Genomic DNA, 16,422 nt, shown 5'->3' with positions numbered 1-16,422 from the left:
GCATATGCGAGTAAAAATCAGAGAGACGGAGGGGGAAATCGTTAGGGATTTTACCTGAGAGGAGGGAAGTTAACCGTTGAAGGAAAAACCCATCGGGTAAAGCCCCAATGTCCAGAGGTCATTGCATTTGACCTCTGGACCTCGAATAGTCATAATGAGGTTCTGAGGTGGCTCCCATGCGCCTTGATTTGAAAGAGCATAAGAAAATATAAGATGATTTGAGATTTCATACTTAGGTCTATGACTTCGATATTAGGGCTATTGAGATTAAATGATGAGAATGGAAAGAGAGTGATGAGTTTCATAGTACAGAGACAGAACGGACGGCCATGCATGCCATGGATTTCAAAGATCGATGGTGAGTTGGGGTTTCGTCTTTGAAGGTTAGGGTTCGAATTTGAGGAATTTTGAAGTGCAATGACAAAGGGGGAAGGTATCAGCAGGATTCACGGTTAGGGAAGACAAAAAGAATGATTCTTTGATGAATTCATGACCTTGATCTAATTAGTGCAAGGTTTGGGTGATTGATGGGTCTATGGGTTTGAGAGAGATGAGAGAAGAAGAGGAAAGGGGGGCGGCTGAGTGTTTAGGGAAATGATTTAGGGTTTTGGGGTATTGGGGGCTGGTCTTTAGGTTTAAGAGTGAGAGATGGAATCTGGACCGTTGGATCTATTGATCAACGACCCTAATAATTTGGGCATTAAAGAATTAAAATGTAAAAAAGTCACGACCGTTGGATTGTTGGATTTGGACGGCTAAGATTGAGTCTGGTGGAGTACTAAAATTAAAGAAAAAATGAGGATAAAACGCGGCCCGTTGATCTGATAGATCAATGGTCCAGATTCATTGTGCTTTCTTTGTGAGTGAGATAGGTGAGTGACGTGGCAGGTTATGATTGGTTTAGGGAGAGTGACCCGGATTGCCAATATGAAAAGAGATGGGGTGTTTGGACTGGGTATTTTTCGGATTGGGCTTGTCTTTGAGCTGGAATTAATTTAGAAAATAGCCACTTGTATTTTAATTATGAATTGCAATTGTATCCCCTTTAGTTTTAACCCCTTCTAAAATTGATTTTATTAAACTTAATTAATTTCCAATAAAATGTAGTAAAATTATAATTATCAAATATAATACTAATTATTGTAATTATTTACAAAATACTTTATCTTCTAAATTATGACACTAACTTCAAATTATTAACATAGTGACCTATTTAACTAAAATTGAAAAATAATTCGCTAAATTAATTATAAAACCTATGTGGTGTATTTTATTTTAATAATCTAAAAATGATAAGTATATTAACATAATACTGAAACTAAGTTATTAATTTCAAAACTACTAATACCTAGTTAATTTTGTAAAATAAGTATTTATTGATAAAAGTACTTTCAAAACATTCATCGAAAATTATTAAGTATAACTAAATTAATTTTAAAAGGGAGGGTCAAAATGGGCCGTCAACAGCGGCCCCTCTTTGGCCGGAGACGATGAAAGAGTTTTCAGGCAAAGAAATTGAACCAATGCCAATTTTGTTCCGACTTTAGGCATGCATTGCAGGAGCGACATATGGATTTAAGGAAGATTATGGATAGCAGGATTTAGGGAGAGTTAAGGAAGATTTCAGGAAGATTTTGGAGGAATTGAGGGCCGAATTTTGGCTTTGGTTTGCTTACATACCTCGAGCTTAAGGAGGATCAGGCCTCATGTAGTTCTGGAGTGAAGATTTTTGAGGAAGCGATACTCGCAGGAACTACCCCAGTATCGTATTATGACGATACAGCGAGACAGAGGACTAGGCACTGGCGATGGCTTGAATTTGCTGCTTGACTTGAAGGATTTGAAGATTTAGAGTTCCACTAGTCGTTTTATGTTTGAACTTGGATCCTTGGCCCGCTAATGAGTTTGTTGTCCCTCATAGTGTTGTAGTTTGGTTTGCTGCGTAGAAAGAGTTCCACGTTGCGATAATTGTTCCTACAAAAAAATGAAATACACATATACCCATATATTGCAATGCATAATATATTAAGATGTGATGTAAATGATGCAGGAATGATGATCACTGGCTGCCGGAGAGCCATTCTTTGGGATCGGGATATTGGGATACTTGATCTTGACTCGATTTGTTAGCCGAGTTATGTACCATTCCGCAGCTGTCAGAGCATTGAAAAATGTCTCCACTTGTTGGGAGAGCTTGACTTGTAGAGTGCGTCTCCTCTTGTTGGGAGAGCTTTGCACTGAGGAAATGTCTCCGCTTGTTGGGAGAACTTGATTCGTGGAGTACGTCTCCGCTTGTTGGGAGAGCTTTGCATTAAAAAATATAAAATAATCTCCGCTTGGGAGTGATTGACTTTAAACCATAATCATGCCTGAAGTCGCAAGAGCAAAACATCAAAACATCAAAACATTCAAAGTAATAGCAAAGGAAAGAAAAGCTTGCCCAAAGAAAAAGCTTGGCCAAACACCTAAGTTAGAAAAAAAAAATTCGAAAAAAAAATACTTTTGACCTCTGGAGAAGCTTGGCCAAACAGTCTCACTGGCCTTAGCATCAGAGTCGCCCCTACAACCATCCATATCGTTCTCTTAATAGCTTGGGTCAAACATTGCTACTAGTTACACTCATTAATCAGCTCCCAAGCCACACGTGCTTTTCCTCACGTGGTAAATTCGATTCGACAAACAAATGATCAAACGGGAAAAAAAGAAAACAGCGAAAAAGATCAAAGGAGACGGAATTCAAATCCTAACATTAAGCTCAATAGAAAAATTTATTTCACGTCCGCGTTCCCGAACTCATACTCTCCCTTCCCAAATCACGCCCAATTGATTGATTTGCTTACTTGTAAAACCCTAACACTTAATTTTGGACTCCCAAACGGCGTCGCCTCTGGTTCTTTTTTTTTTCCCGTCGGGTTCTAGTTCAATTTGATTTGACATATTTTCGGCGACGCTCTATTCTATTCGGTGCTCGAAGTTCCTGTTTACGAGCTGGCTATGGACTACGAGCTGTATGATAGCAGTGGTGAGTTTTTACATTGACAAAAAAATTGATCTTTATTTTTGTTTTCATTCAAATAGGGTTTTATAGTGTGGTTTGGGGTTGGGGTTAGTGGAATTAGCACGTACATTGTTATTTAGATGAAATTTTCCGATTGTTTTTGTCTCGTATTACTGTGACTAGGTTTTTGGGACTTGGAAATTTTGAGCAATTGTATTAAAATCTGTATCCGGCTTATTTTAAGGAATTCTTTTTCTTTGAGATGTGTTCGTCAGTTTAACTAATGCTTTTTGGTTGGTGTTATTTGCTTTCCTGTATGTGTCCCCTTCCTTGGTTATTGTCTTTTGAGAAGTTTAAATTGCTTTCTTGCTAGAATTAATGTGTTTAATGAAATAATGGGCTCAAAGTTAAAACACATTACTTAATATCTATCATTTAAAAAGAATTAAAACATTTATCTTGTTATGTTATAAAAAATTGTGAACCATATTTGTTAGCTGAATTTATATTATGGATGTGTACTGAACTTGAAGAGTCGTGATCTGACATATAGTAAAAGTTGAAATTTTAGTTTCGAATTTTTAGAAGTGGTATAAGGTCAGAGAAATTTGCTTGAGGTGGTTTAGTCACATCTTACATTAATCTCCAAGTACATCAGTTTGTAGGCAGGCGTGAATGAAGGGTTAAAACAAACTTAAAATCACATGGGAGGAAGTTGCTTCAAAAGACATAGAATCTCTCAGAAATGAATGGAAACTTGGCAATAAAAAAATAATAAACTTTATGGAAGCAAAAGATCCATGTAGGCGATACCGACTAGTTTGGCTTTAAGCTTAGACATGTTGGTATGCTTATATTAGGTTTTCATCCTTTTAGAGATTTGTATGTCAATAGAAAATGTAAAGAACCTCTAGTGTTAGATAACCCCATATTATTTATTATTGAAACGGTTATAAATAGAGCGAAATGGAAATCATATAGCCTGCCTAACTAGCTTAAGATTGTTTTATGGATGTTATTGTTGGTACTCTCAATGCAGCTTAGTCTTAGTTTCAATGTATATTGGCAGAATGTGATCCTTGTTTTGCATATCAAGAGCAGTAGGGTGAGGATCCTTCTTGTTTTATGTAGTTGTTCGAATCCATGCCCGTCATTAGTCCCTGTCGGAGGAGGTGACAGTTGGATAATGCTAGGTGTTTTCATTAGGTTTAGGTGTCTTTATTAACTAGCCTTAGGATACGCGCATTGCACATGTTCCTGTCTCGATGAGTATAATTTTTCTCAGAGAATTTCATAAATATATAAATTATGTTTGAGTTAAAAAAAATTAAAAGTATAAGTTCATGAAAACGATGAGTACTGATCCTATATGTCCATTTATTAAATAAAAATCAACGGAAAAATTCTTTGTTCCTGAAAATGATAAATGTCAACCCCATTTATCTAACTCTATAAAAGAAGAAACTTTGCCGCACAAAAGTCCTCAGATGCGTCATTATTTGAATTTTTGTGAGGAATAGACCTAGGTTCTCATGCATCCTTTATAGACAGATCTGATCAGTCTTATGATGATAAAACATTACAAATGCTAATAATCACTCTTATTTCTTTTAGTTAATAGTCATGGATAGTATTAGTTAACCACACCTCTAGTTTGATCTTTTTTTCTTTTTGACTACACGCAACAGTTATCTGCATTTATGGACAATGAGATAAACGACGAAACTTTACAACAGTACTTTCGTATCCATTGCCCTTGATTTTGTTGGAGGAAAGTACGCAGGAAAGAGAATTGCTTATGAAACAGGAGTTGAAATCCAACTGATTTACACCGTCTATTGCGAAGTTGGCCAATTAAATTTGTTAGTTAGATTATGTAATTACATCAATTTTGATTTTATGAGGTACAAACACTTTATATGATCATATCTCACCTAATACTTCTTTATGAATATTTGGTGTATGTTCCTTTATGTCATTTTGGTTGTTTTATCATGATCTAACTTTTGTTATCTGACATTAATCTTTCTCTTAATAGTGTCACGTATAGTTGTTCAGGTGAGAATTATGTGCAACAAATACAATACAACTTTGAAAATTGATTGGGAAGCTTGTGCATCTATGATTTTGAAATAATTAGTTGATTTTAACATAGTAAAATAACCTATATTCATTTAAACTACCTAATATGCTTCATAAAGTTATAAACATAATATATGATTATACTTAAATTTATCGTTAGAAATCTGATATATATCTAAAATGTTGGTATGTAGTTGGGATGAATTTAAATTATTTTTTTGGTGAAAGAATTTATATTAATTTCTACTTACGTACCCTTCGTGTTTGTGTAGTTGTACGTGTGTATATTATTTTCTTCTTTATTTGTATGCTCATTGGCAATTAGGTTCTTTTTTAATTTGACTAAAAAATATAACTTTGTGGTTAAAAGAAACTTACCTTCTATGTTTAGGAAAGATTTAATACTCCTAAATAATAATTGGAGTTGAAAATGAACATACTTTCCTAGTATGAAATAAAAGTGCTTGAAATTCTAGAATGGAAAGGAATTGAAAAATTAAATTTCTAAATATTAGGGGAATAATTTAATGACTACCCATAAATAGTAAGGAATTAATTAAGTGATTATTTCTAATTATTAGGAAAATAATCAAATGACTATGTATTCCAATGTGAATTCTATTTAAAAGGGTAAAAGAGATGAACCACATTTTGCTAAGGGTGTTCGTGCTTTTAATATAGTATAGATAGATAGTATGGTGCTAATATAGATAAGTTTTATAATTTGTTTTGTGTTTTTAATTTCTTACAATGCATAGGGTTGCTGACGTTCTAGATCTCACAAACTGTCGATATTAATGCAGGAACTGATGATGATCTTCCTCCATCACATCAAAATAGGATTCCCAGAGGTGGTGGTCGAATTACTGGAAATGGAAGATCTGCTGTCATTGGTTCTGTTCCCTATCCGAGAATTTACGGAGAAACAGATATGGAGGCCCAAATTCATCAACTTGAGCAAGAAGCATACAGTTCGGTTCTGAGAGCCTTTAAAGCTCAAGCTGATGCCATTACATGGGTATATTCTGTTATTACTGTACTCGTTAATCTAATATTTGTATTTGTTTGATCAGGTTTAAATGACTACTTGATTAATATATTTTCTTCAGGAGAAAGAAAGTTTGATAACCGAGTTAAGAAAAGAGTTACGGTTGTCCAATGAAGAACATAGAGAACTTCTTGCTAGAGTTAATAATGATGATGTCATCAGAAGAATTAGGTTAGCTCTCTAGCTAGCAGGCTCACTTTCTCCCGCTTGAATTTTTTTGGTGAGTCTTTCTGTAGTTTGGAGTTTGTCAAAGTTTTGGGGGCTAATTGTTACTCTATTGCTTTTAGGGAGTGGAGGCAATCTGGTGGGCATCAATCTGGTATGCTTGGTGGTGGTCAATCTGTTCATGATCCAATACCCAGCCCCTCCATTTCAGCTTCACGGAAGAAACAGAAGATTGCCCCGTCTTTACCTTCTCAATCCTTTGCTGGGCCATCTCCTACTTTTCTTCTACCTGCGGTGACTGCTGCAAACCAGCCATTTTCATCCGCTGCCAAGAGAGGACCTATTGCGGGGCCGAAGGGGAAAAAACATAAATCTGTAAGTCAGATGTTGCTAAAAAACGTGAAAGCTTGCGGTACAAATCAGTCTATAGTTCTGATATTTTCCTGCTATGTATATCTTCATAGGGCCAGATGATGCCTGGTGCGTCTTCAATGAAAATGCAGTACCCTACTCCTGGTCCTTCAGGAAGAGCCCAACTCGGTAATCGGTTTTCTGAACCTGCTGAGGCAGCATCATCTGATCCATTGGTTGGAAGGAAAGTGAGGACTAGATGGCCTGATGACAATAATTTTTATGAAGCAGTTATAACTGATTATAATCCAGCTGAGGTATGCCTGATCCTTTTTAATTGGAATATTTACTCTTTTTTCTCCCCACGGTTGAATGCTGAAATCTTCTTGCAAATTTTCAGGGTAGACATGCTCTTGTTTATGACATGGGTACTGCAAATGAGACATGGGAATGGGTCAACCTTGCTGAGGTAGTTAGATGCTATATTCTCATGGAATAAAACAGTTAAATGACTTTTTGGGTTGTCCTGTTGGTAAATCCTTTCGTATTGGTTTATGTGGTTGCTGCTGCCATGAAACATTGCTATTATACACTTGGAAATAGTGTACAACAACAACAACAAACCCAGCTTAATCCCATACATGGGGTCTGCAAAGGGTAGTGTGTATGCAGCCTTACCCCTTACCCTATAAAGGCAGAGAGGCTGATCCTGATAGACCCTCGGCTTAAGGAACAGTAAAAATAAAGCAACAAGCAAAAGCAGTAGTAATGTAATATGGTAATGGGAGCGAATGATATAACAAGTAATAACGAACCAGGAATAAGAGACTACAAGAATAGTACTAGTACTATTGGTAAGCCTAGGAGAAACTCACAACTACCTGTCAACCTACCACCTTAATCTTCGACCTCTACACCTTCCTATCGTGAGTCATGTCCTCGAAGAGGTGAAGCAATGACATGTCCTGCCTAATCACCTAATCACCTCTCCCCAATACTTCTTTGGCCTACCCCGCCCTTTCTCAAGCCTGCCATGGTCAACCTCTCACACATCCTGACCGGAGCATTTATGTCTCTCCTATTTACATGCCTGAACCATCACAACCTCGATTCCCGCAACTTGTCCTCCACAGAGGCCACTCTCACCTTGTCCCTAATAAGTTCATTCCTAATCTTGTCTTTTCTGGTATGTCCGCACATCCATCTCAACATCCTCACACTTGGAAATAGTGTATGCTATATATTCCATTGGCTTGTATTTTGGTCAAGCATGTCTTAAACTTTTCATGGCAAGTTTGCACTTACAAGAAAGTGATAGGAAATAGTAAGAGAGATTCAGAATGAAAGTTCAAAACTATTCTTAATTATGAAATCAGACCACTTCCTTCAAAAAGAGCTGGGAAGGGCAAAAAACGCATGTGAACTTTACTTGACTTGATTTCCCCTTGATAAGACATAACTACCACATATTTTGATGAGCAAATATAGATGTTCTACTTTTTCTACCTATTACCCGTAAATTTTATAGGTAACTGGGTTTTTCCCTTGCTGCCTAATTCATGGTAAAAACCATATTCGTTGCATGTGTGTTTCCAAATCTAACGAAGTTTGGGAGGCTGCTTCACACTTCCATTTTCTGGAATATGCGTTGGCAGAACCCTGTATAAGTGTCAGCGCAATGCTCTAGTATATCTAAGTAAACTAGTGAAACCAAGACAGCTCCATTGTTTATCTATGAGTTCTGACATTCTCAATGTAGTGTAGTTCACTTCGGGATGGATGATGTCCATATTGTTTGGTTGTTCAAGTTCGTTATTTATCATATTGCTAAGTAGTGATATCGTGAAATTTCCTTTTCGTCATCCATATATTGCTGAGTTTGTTTTCACCTCCTTTGACTGTATCATCCTAATGATTGATATTTTAGCTTTTGTAATTCTGTTTTAAATGTTGCCCCCGGGCTTTGTTCTAGTGGTAAGAGCGGCGCAGCAAGTGATGTGTGGAGTAGGCGCATGTCACGGGTTCGAACCATGCCGGAGACAAAAGCCTGGTATTTAAGTGGAGAAGGGTGTGTGTGTGGGGGGGGGGGGCTCCCAGTTTTGATTTGTGCACCATTAACCCTCATGGATTTCTTTTTATCAAAAAACAAAAGCTGTTTTAGGTGTATCATGTTATATGATAGGCTTACTTTCTCGTCCTGGTTAAGCATTTGTCTGGAGCATTGCTGGTGCACGGGTGAGATGCCATGTCAGTCGGGTGGGATTTTTTTTTTTGGTCTGAGTTTATTGAGGTAGCTTATGTTTTCTTTCAAGGAGCATACATATGTGAGTAACTTTGTCAGTCTTTTAGTGAACTAGAGTTGTCTTGCATCTAGGTTTTGGGAAGTTTGTCTCTGGAAAATAATATATTATCTTATTCTGTGGATCTTCTATATCTAGGTTAGAATGGAGTTTTACTTAATTACAAAAAGCGTATATTATCTTAGGTCAGTTATACAAACACATCCACTTACCTGTTTTCATCTCTTCTGAGGTGGAGAGCAGTTTTTTAGCTGTTTCAGAGTGTACCATTTTTCAAATTTTCACTGTTACCTTTTTTCTAAGTTGTACAGGGTTTTATTTCACCAGCAGTTGAATGTTATATGAAGAATGTAGACATGACTACTTTGAGCTATGGTTGTTGGAATACAGGTCACTTTGTGGCAATTGATTTTAGTGACCTGGATGTCTACTGAAATAAATTGGAAATTTTAACTGGACTACTTGCAGTGAATTTTTAGGCATTAGTTATATATCCAATATATGATTATTGGACTTGCATTAATCACACAAGAAAACTTCTGGTTCTGATATTGACATACTAACTTGCTCTGTTGATTGCTATTCCAAATGAATGACATATTATCTTGGTTATAAAAGTTAATGTGTGTGACATACAATGTGTGGAGATTTTGGTTGCAAAAACTTTCTCAGCCTCTTTTCTTAGACTGGTATTGCATGATATGATCTGCAGTATTTTGGAGAGGCGTCAAAATGCATGTCTGATACATGCCTGATATTCCAAAAATGTGAACAAACTTGCGGTTTCCTGTTAATATAGCTCCTCATTCATCTGTCATTAATTTTTCTTAACTTGCTTGTGGTAAAGTTTATCAAAACGAAAAAAGAAACAAGCTCTGGCATATGGTAGTCAGTTTCTGTCTTCCAACATTTCCTTCAGTTTTTTTGAAGAGCTTCTTCAAAGTTTAGACTTGTATATCCCTACTGTGACAGATTTCTCCTGAGGATATTCAGTGGGAGGGCGAAGAACCTGGAATTTCTCATCATGGAAATTATGGTGGATCAGGTCATGTCATGAGTAGACCTGCTGGACATGATAGTGCTCCAGGTGCAGGGAGAGGTAGGGGGTTGACTAAAGCTCAATCCAGAAAAGATTTTCCAATATCACAGAATGGCATAGGAAAGAAAGGATCTGATGATATTCAGTTACTTCATACTGATACACTCATCAAAGAGGTAAGTGCTGCATTTGTTAACAGGCCTCACATGTAGATCTTTCACTTTGTGCATTTGATTCATTGACTAGTGAATGTGGTCAGGTGGAGAGGATTTTTGGCGCCGGCCATCCAGATCCTCTTGAGTTTGAGAAGGCAAAGAAAGTGCTGAAGGTTTGTGACACTCAACTTTCCAATCGCGTTAATTCTTAATACCCACGTATTAATTGCACAAGGATACCGAGTGCTTTTTAAATGTGCAGGAGCATGAACAAGCACTTCTAGATGCCATTTCAAGGCTTGGAGAGTTATCTGATGGTGAAAGTGGTATGACTTTGTGGAAATGGTTTTTCATTTCTTTTTCATTTTAGACATTGTCGTAAAATAATTTGGATTTGGGGAATCCCTATGACCTTTCCTAAGTCTGAAGTCCTTACACTTTGAACCTTTGTATTGTACAAGTAATAAATAAAAACAACGAATAATTAAGTATGCCATTGTAAAAAATACTAGGTGATTTTTTATCGTCTCTCTAAGCCTTGGTCGGCCGAAGGTCTACTGGAAACAACCTCTCTACCCTCATAAGGAAGGAGTAAGGCCTGTGTACACACTACCCTTCCCAGACTTCACTTGTGGGATTTCGCTGGGTTTTTTTTTGTTGTTGTTGTTGTTGTTCTCTAAGCCTTGGTTGCCTGAGTTACTTGGTGCTTGTGTCCTCACCTGTGGGATTTCGCTGGGTTTGTTGTTGTTGTTCTCTAAGCCTTGGTCGCCTGAGATACTTGGTGCTTGTGTTGGTGGGAGGTAACAGGTACTCAGTGGATTAGTTGGGGCGCGCACAAGCTGGCCTGGACGTCTTCGATTTCTACAAAATAAAAAAAAGTATGAAAAAGGGCAGCCCGGTGCACTAAGCTCCCGCTATGCGCGGGGTCCGGGAAAGGGCCGGACCACAAAGGTCTATTGTACGCAGTCTTACCCTGCATATCTGCAAGAGGCGGTTTCCACGGCTCGAACCCGTGACCTCTTGGTCACATGGCAGCAACTTTACCAGTTACGCCCAGGCTCCCCTTCAGGGAAAAAAAAAAAAAAAGTATGAAAGTGTTCCAATTCATCTAAAATTCATTAGTAATTTTAAAGCTCTTGTGAAAAAGAAATAAACAAATAATTGCTAGAATGAAAGAAGTCATGGATGTTTTGGCATCTATGATGTTTCTAATTTGCATTAGAAAAAGTGAGGATCCTGATTTAATAGACTGACTGGACCACTCCACTCAAATGGCTAAATAGAAATAATAGTCTTTATTAATGGTGACAATTTGAAGGTCTATGAGCATTAATTGGAGCATTAGCGGGAAGTCCAGAAAGAGTAATGATGGAAAGAAGAGTTCTGGATTTAATGAGGAAACTTAAATTCTTGTGAAACTGATGGAGGTTGGCGTGCAGTTTAATACCCAGGTTAGGGGGTCAAATTGCTTTCACACCGAAGGTTGTGATGAGGCAAGGAGAGGCTAGGAGTAATGGAGCAACTGGTGGTTTGAAGGAACAGATGAATAGAGTCCATATGGAGCTTGCCCCAATTATTTCAGGCTTTCTTTTTAAATGGTTCACAGATAAAACCATGTTTTTCAATGGAAAAATATGTGGGAAAGTTTTTGGGGGTTTCTGTGAAAATGAGGACTGGAAACAAGTGAACACTCTCTGACCTAGTGTGACTTCTTATTCTGAGTTAATTTGATTCCTACTTTTTCTGTTTCCAATAAAAAAAATGAAGACAACAAATAGAACTTTTTGTGTCAGAATCCCATATGGATGTCCTAAAGTGCCTTGCCTGTGCATAATTTATACCCAGAAATAAGAATAAAAACGAAAGTACATCAGTATGTTCTCTATCTCATACAGTGAAAGTACTGCCAGGAAGTACTACCGAAGCCAACATTCTGCCACTACCTATGCTAACATAGCAATTCAATGCTTTCGCTTCTTTGATCACATACCTATTGTCGGTGTCACACAGTGTTGTGAAGAGCGTGAAGCAAGGTAAAGCGACAAGTCCTGTTTTGCTTAAAGCGTGAAGCGAAAAGCGAAGAGCGAAGCGCTCACTTTTTTTAAGTGAAGCTGGATTAAAAATAAAACTAAAATAAATACTGCATAGACAACATATGTAACTGTAAGCAAATATTCAATACTTCAATGTAAAACTAAAGAGTAGCATCAATTAAAGCACAAAAGATGGCTTTTGGTGCCGTTAAAAGAACAACTTAAGAATCTGCACAAAAAAAAATGGCAGTAAGAACAAAAGATGAAGATTGGAAGAAAAAAAAATGGTAGCATTTCAAGGACCGAAACGAAAATAAAAAGAAGAAGAAGAAGAGAATGAAAAAAAGAAGAAAAACTGAAGGAAAAAAAAAATTTGGCAGCATTTCGCTGTTATTTTAAGCACTGAAACGAGAAGAAGAAAACATAACCGGGCTTGAACTTAAAGAAGAAGAGTGCTGAAAATCGAAATCGTAGTCGCTGCTTGTTGATTTTGTAAAGAAAGACTGAGCTTTTTTATTTTTTCATTTAAGTACCGTTGGCAGTGTCACTTAAAAGACAGAAGCGAGCACTTCAGTCGCTTCACGCTTCGCTAGCGCTTTTTGGCAGAAGCGGTCTCTTCCAAACACCTGTTACGCTTCACCCACCAGAAGCGACTATGACTGCTACGCTTCGCTTCGCGCTTTTCATAACACTGGTGTCACATAGCCCATGAATACCACTTGGTTGTAGTGGACCTCTGACCCTAAATGCACAAAACCCAGCCACCACACAGGAAAATAACTATGCCTCAATTCCAAACAAGTTGGGGATAGTTATATGAACTCACTTACCATGTTGCCCATTTAAATTCATCTTAGTCTCAGGCCACCCCACACAAAAACAACAAACCCAGTATAATCCCACACATGGGGTGTGGGGAGTGTAGTGTGTACGCATACTTTACCCCTACCTTGAGGGTAGGGAGGCTTTTAACGATAGACCCCCAGACCACCCCATACAAAAAGAATAAATAAATAAATAGAAAAGGGATAGATCAAGAAGTAAATGCCATGTAAAAGGTAAAATAAACTATTGTTGATTTTGTTTTTTTCTTTGTGGTGATAATGACACACCTTGACTATTTCATCGGTGTGCCTGTTACCTCCCACCAGTATAAGTACTGAATAACTCCATTCACCAAGGTTTATGCAGAATGGAACAAATCACCGATACCTTTCTAAAAAAAACAATAAAAAAAATAAGAAATCACCTTAGTGTTTTTTGTTTCTGCTGGAATTTGAAACGGAATCTCCAAAGTTTGCATCAACTTCGTTGACCACTAGACCACACCCTTTGGTATGGTAAAATTAGAATGTTCTCCAGGTTTACTGGATTTACATATGATAATGATTTTGATGAGTGAACATTTCGTCCACGTGAAAAAGGTGATTTGTGGAAGTGAAAGTAAAAACGTTTTTTTTTGGGGGGGTGGGGTGGGCGTGGGAATGTGTACCATGTAGAATGTAGGCTGAATACATAGATGGCCCCTTAAACTTGCAAGAGTTTTCCATTTAGACACCTTAACTAAAGGTGTTACCTATTGAGCACTTTAAGTGTATTGAAAGTGTCTATTGAACACATTTTTTACTGTCAGTCCAAACACTTAAATGTGTGAGATTCACGCGTTAACTTTAAAAATGTAACCAATGAAATTTAGACACATCAGAAGAAAAAAAATCCGTTTCAGTTGAACCCCTTCCTCCCCTCCCTTCAGCCATTGACCACTAATTTCTCTCCCTCATTATCTAAGTTAGAAGAACATATTCGGTAGTTTCCCATAGTCTTAATCGGGGCCGACTCGTATAATTTCTATTCAGAACAAGACCTTATTAATTTCTCTCATTTTCTATTCTCTGCTCCATTGCGTTTCTCCCCCCACAAAACCTGCACTCATCAGTTTCAAGTACAGTGAAGAACTTCACCGGAGTTCGGCCGGAAAATATTCATCCGGTGACCTCTCCATCTTCTTGCTCATATTCATGTCATGTCTGTTGATTTTTTCTTAAGGTTTTTTCTGTTTGTAATGTGTTGCGGAATATATGGATGGAACTATGGGATACTCTCTGGTGGTCAGTTGTTTACCGGTGATGGTGTTGGCTCCTGGGTTTGTTCCGGGGAAAGTCCAAGCAATGCTTTTTAGAAATTTTCTAGTAAATATCAAAATATATACCAAGACAATTATATTTTCTTCTATCTATGTTAATGTGTTTCTCTACTATCTTCGGACTGGCATTTTGTCAAGCTGCTTTAGAGCCAGCGGCACGCCGATCGTCAAACTTTCTCCCCTCTCAGCTGTGAAGTTGGAGATGATTAATAAAAATGGTGATGGTGGATGTTATCTCTGGTGGACTATGGCAAGAACAAAAATCCAAACCCCATTTGAAGTCGAAGGCAAGGATGATATTTCTTGACCTCAAGATGGAGCTGGAGCTTGGGAGGTGAGAGGTTGAAATTTCCATCCATTCACGCGCTCAGCTTTTTGGTGTGAAGCAAACACCATGCCATGTCAGCATGTTGTGTCTGATAGACACACTGATGAAGGAGTTCAGGTGCTCGATTGGAACAAGGCATAGTATAAGTGTCTAAATGAAAAATCCGGACAAGTTTAAGGGGCTGCATATGTATTAAGCCTAGAATGTATTCCACCATCAGTATTATTGTCAGCGACAGTGAAACATGTAATCTCCAGTGTTGTGTTTTTGCAGACCTACAAAACCAAACTGAAACGTCCCATGTATTTGGCTAGATGAGAAAGCACTAATAACGATGGTAATAACAATAATGTCTATAATAAATACTAATAGGATAAATCAAAATCAATTGTATTGCTTTTATGTCATAGTATCTGGTATTGTTCGAGCTGTTTGTGGATGCACTGTTATAAACTTCCAAGGCCCTTCATCAGCTTTCTATTCGTTCAAATTCTTTCTTTCCTGTTATTCAGTATGTCTTTATACTGTTGCAGATGAACGCCACTTCATGCATGGACAAGCAATGGATCGGGAGTGACAGGAATATCATGGCGGTGAGTAGTACAGAACAGCTGGGTATCGATCCACCTAAAAATAACATACACATAGAGGAAGGCAAGATGTGTAAAACATTGTTTCCAATGTCGGTGCGCAGAATGATTTTAGGTCTGTTGTATAATGCCAGCTTCAAGAAACGCCTGGCTAACATTAATTTATTGTAGTCTAGTTCTTTGAATAGACACCAATTTGTAGTCAGGACTGATTTATTTCCCGTGGTTACAGGTTAGCGCTCTTGTAAAATTAATCATCGTAGCAATTTTACATGTGATGGTGTAAAAAAATTTTGGCAGCTAGCACTTGGATTATGACATCCCATTTTTTCTTGTGCAATTGTTATTCCTATTTCGTTCGTAGTTTTGGCAGTGAAGTGGCTCATATAGCCAGGTGTGTTTTAGCATCAATACTGCTTGAAGAATATAGCTTGAGATTGCTTATCATTACTTGTCTGTCGCTAAAATGTAGACATCTCATTGAAATGAAACGTGATGGTTATTAAGGAGTCACTACTTAAACAAATGGAATTACCTGAAAGCCATTTCTAAATAGAGAAACAACTTTAGGTGAATGCAGTAAATAAGACTTGGCCGACTTCTTTCCACTTCCGGCCCAAGTTAAATGTGGTTCCTTAGAAGTCTCAGTTATTTGTAGGGTGTTTCGCTAAGCTTATAAATTGATCAAACTAGCTTACAAGTATTTTTTTAACTTATCTACGCGTTCGGTAAACACCAAAAAGAGCTTATAAGCACTTGGCTTATAAGTTGGTCACCCCAGCTTATGATTTTTTTGACTTATAAGCACTTTTGGTTTAACCAATAATTTTACTCTTTTACCCTATTATTTTATTATAATCTTTAAAATACCTTCTCTAAAACAAAAACCTAAAATCTACCGTTCTTCATGACTCAATTCACTCACCATTTTTTCTCACTTCTTAACCTCCACTACTGTCTAAGAACAATGAGATTGGCAATTGGCACCATTTAGGGTAAAAAATTTCTTTTACTTTCTTAAATTATTTGCTAAGTCCTTTTTGCATCTTGTTGTATAATTAGAGATCTGGGTATATTCCTAATTATTTCTCAATCTCTTGAAAAAGAAATAAATAAGCGTTGTGTTATAAAGGGGAAAACGTTAATGTTGTTCAACATTCATTGCCCAGATTCGAAATTTCTCTTGTTCT

General features: G+C 37.4%; 1 protein-coding gene across 3 annotated transcripts; it reads left to right on the top strand.

The window, feature by feature from the left end:
* Positions 1-2,640: 2,640 nt before the first annotated feature.
* LOC107769540 (protein EMSY-LIKE 3-like) lies at positions 2,641-15,572 on the top strand. Of its 3 annotated transcripts, none has more exons than XM_016588764.2 (10): positions 2,641-3,022; positions 5,884-6,098; positions 6,190-6,299; positions 6,416-6,668; positions 6,758-6,961; positions 7,045-7,113; positions 9,917-10,159; positions 10,243-10,311; positions 10,401-10,464; positions 15,176-15,572. In XM_016588764.2, the coding sequence occupies exons 1-10, from the start codon at positions 2,995-2,997 to the stop codon at positions 15,217-15,219; spliced, it is 1,299 nt and encodes a 432-aa protein (XP_016444250.2). In that variant the 5' UTR covers positions 2,641-2,994; the 3' UTR covers positions 15,220-15,572. The 3 variants fall into 3 exon arrangements, with proteins under 3 accessions (XP_016444250.2, XP_075102161.1, XP_075102162.1); XM_075246060.1 differs by lacking the exon at positions 15,176-15,572 and adding an exon at positions 14,453-14,644; XM_075246061.1 differs by lacking the exons at positions 7,045-7,113; positions 15,176-15,572 and adding an exon at positions 14,453-14,647 and having other exon boundaries at positions 2,732-3,022.
* Positions 15,573-16,422: the final 850 nt, after the last annotated feature.

This window comes from Nicotiana tabacum, chromosome 23 (genome assembly GCF_000715075.1).
Source record: "Nicotiana tabacum cultivar K326 chromosome 23, ASM71507v2, whole genome shotgun sequence".
In the NCBI taxonomy this organism is placed as follows: Eukaryota; Viridiplantae; Streptophyta; class Magnoliopsida; order Solanales; family Solanaceae; genus Nicotiana; species Nicotiana tabacum.
The sequence above is the reverse complement of the archived record's forward strand: the minus strand, read 5'-3'. Positions and strand labels throughout refer to the sequence as shown.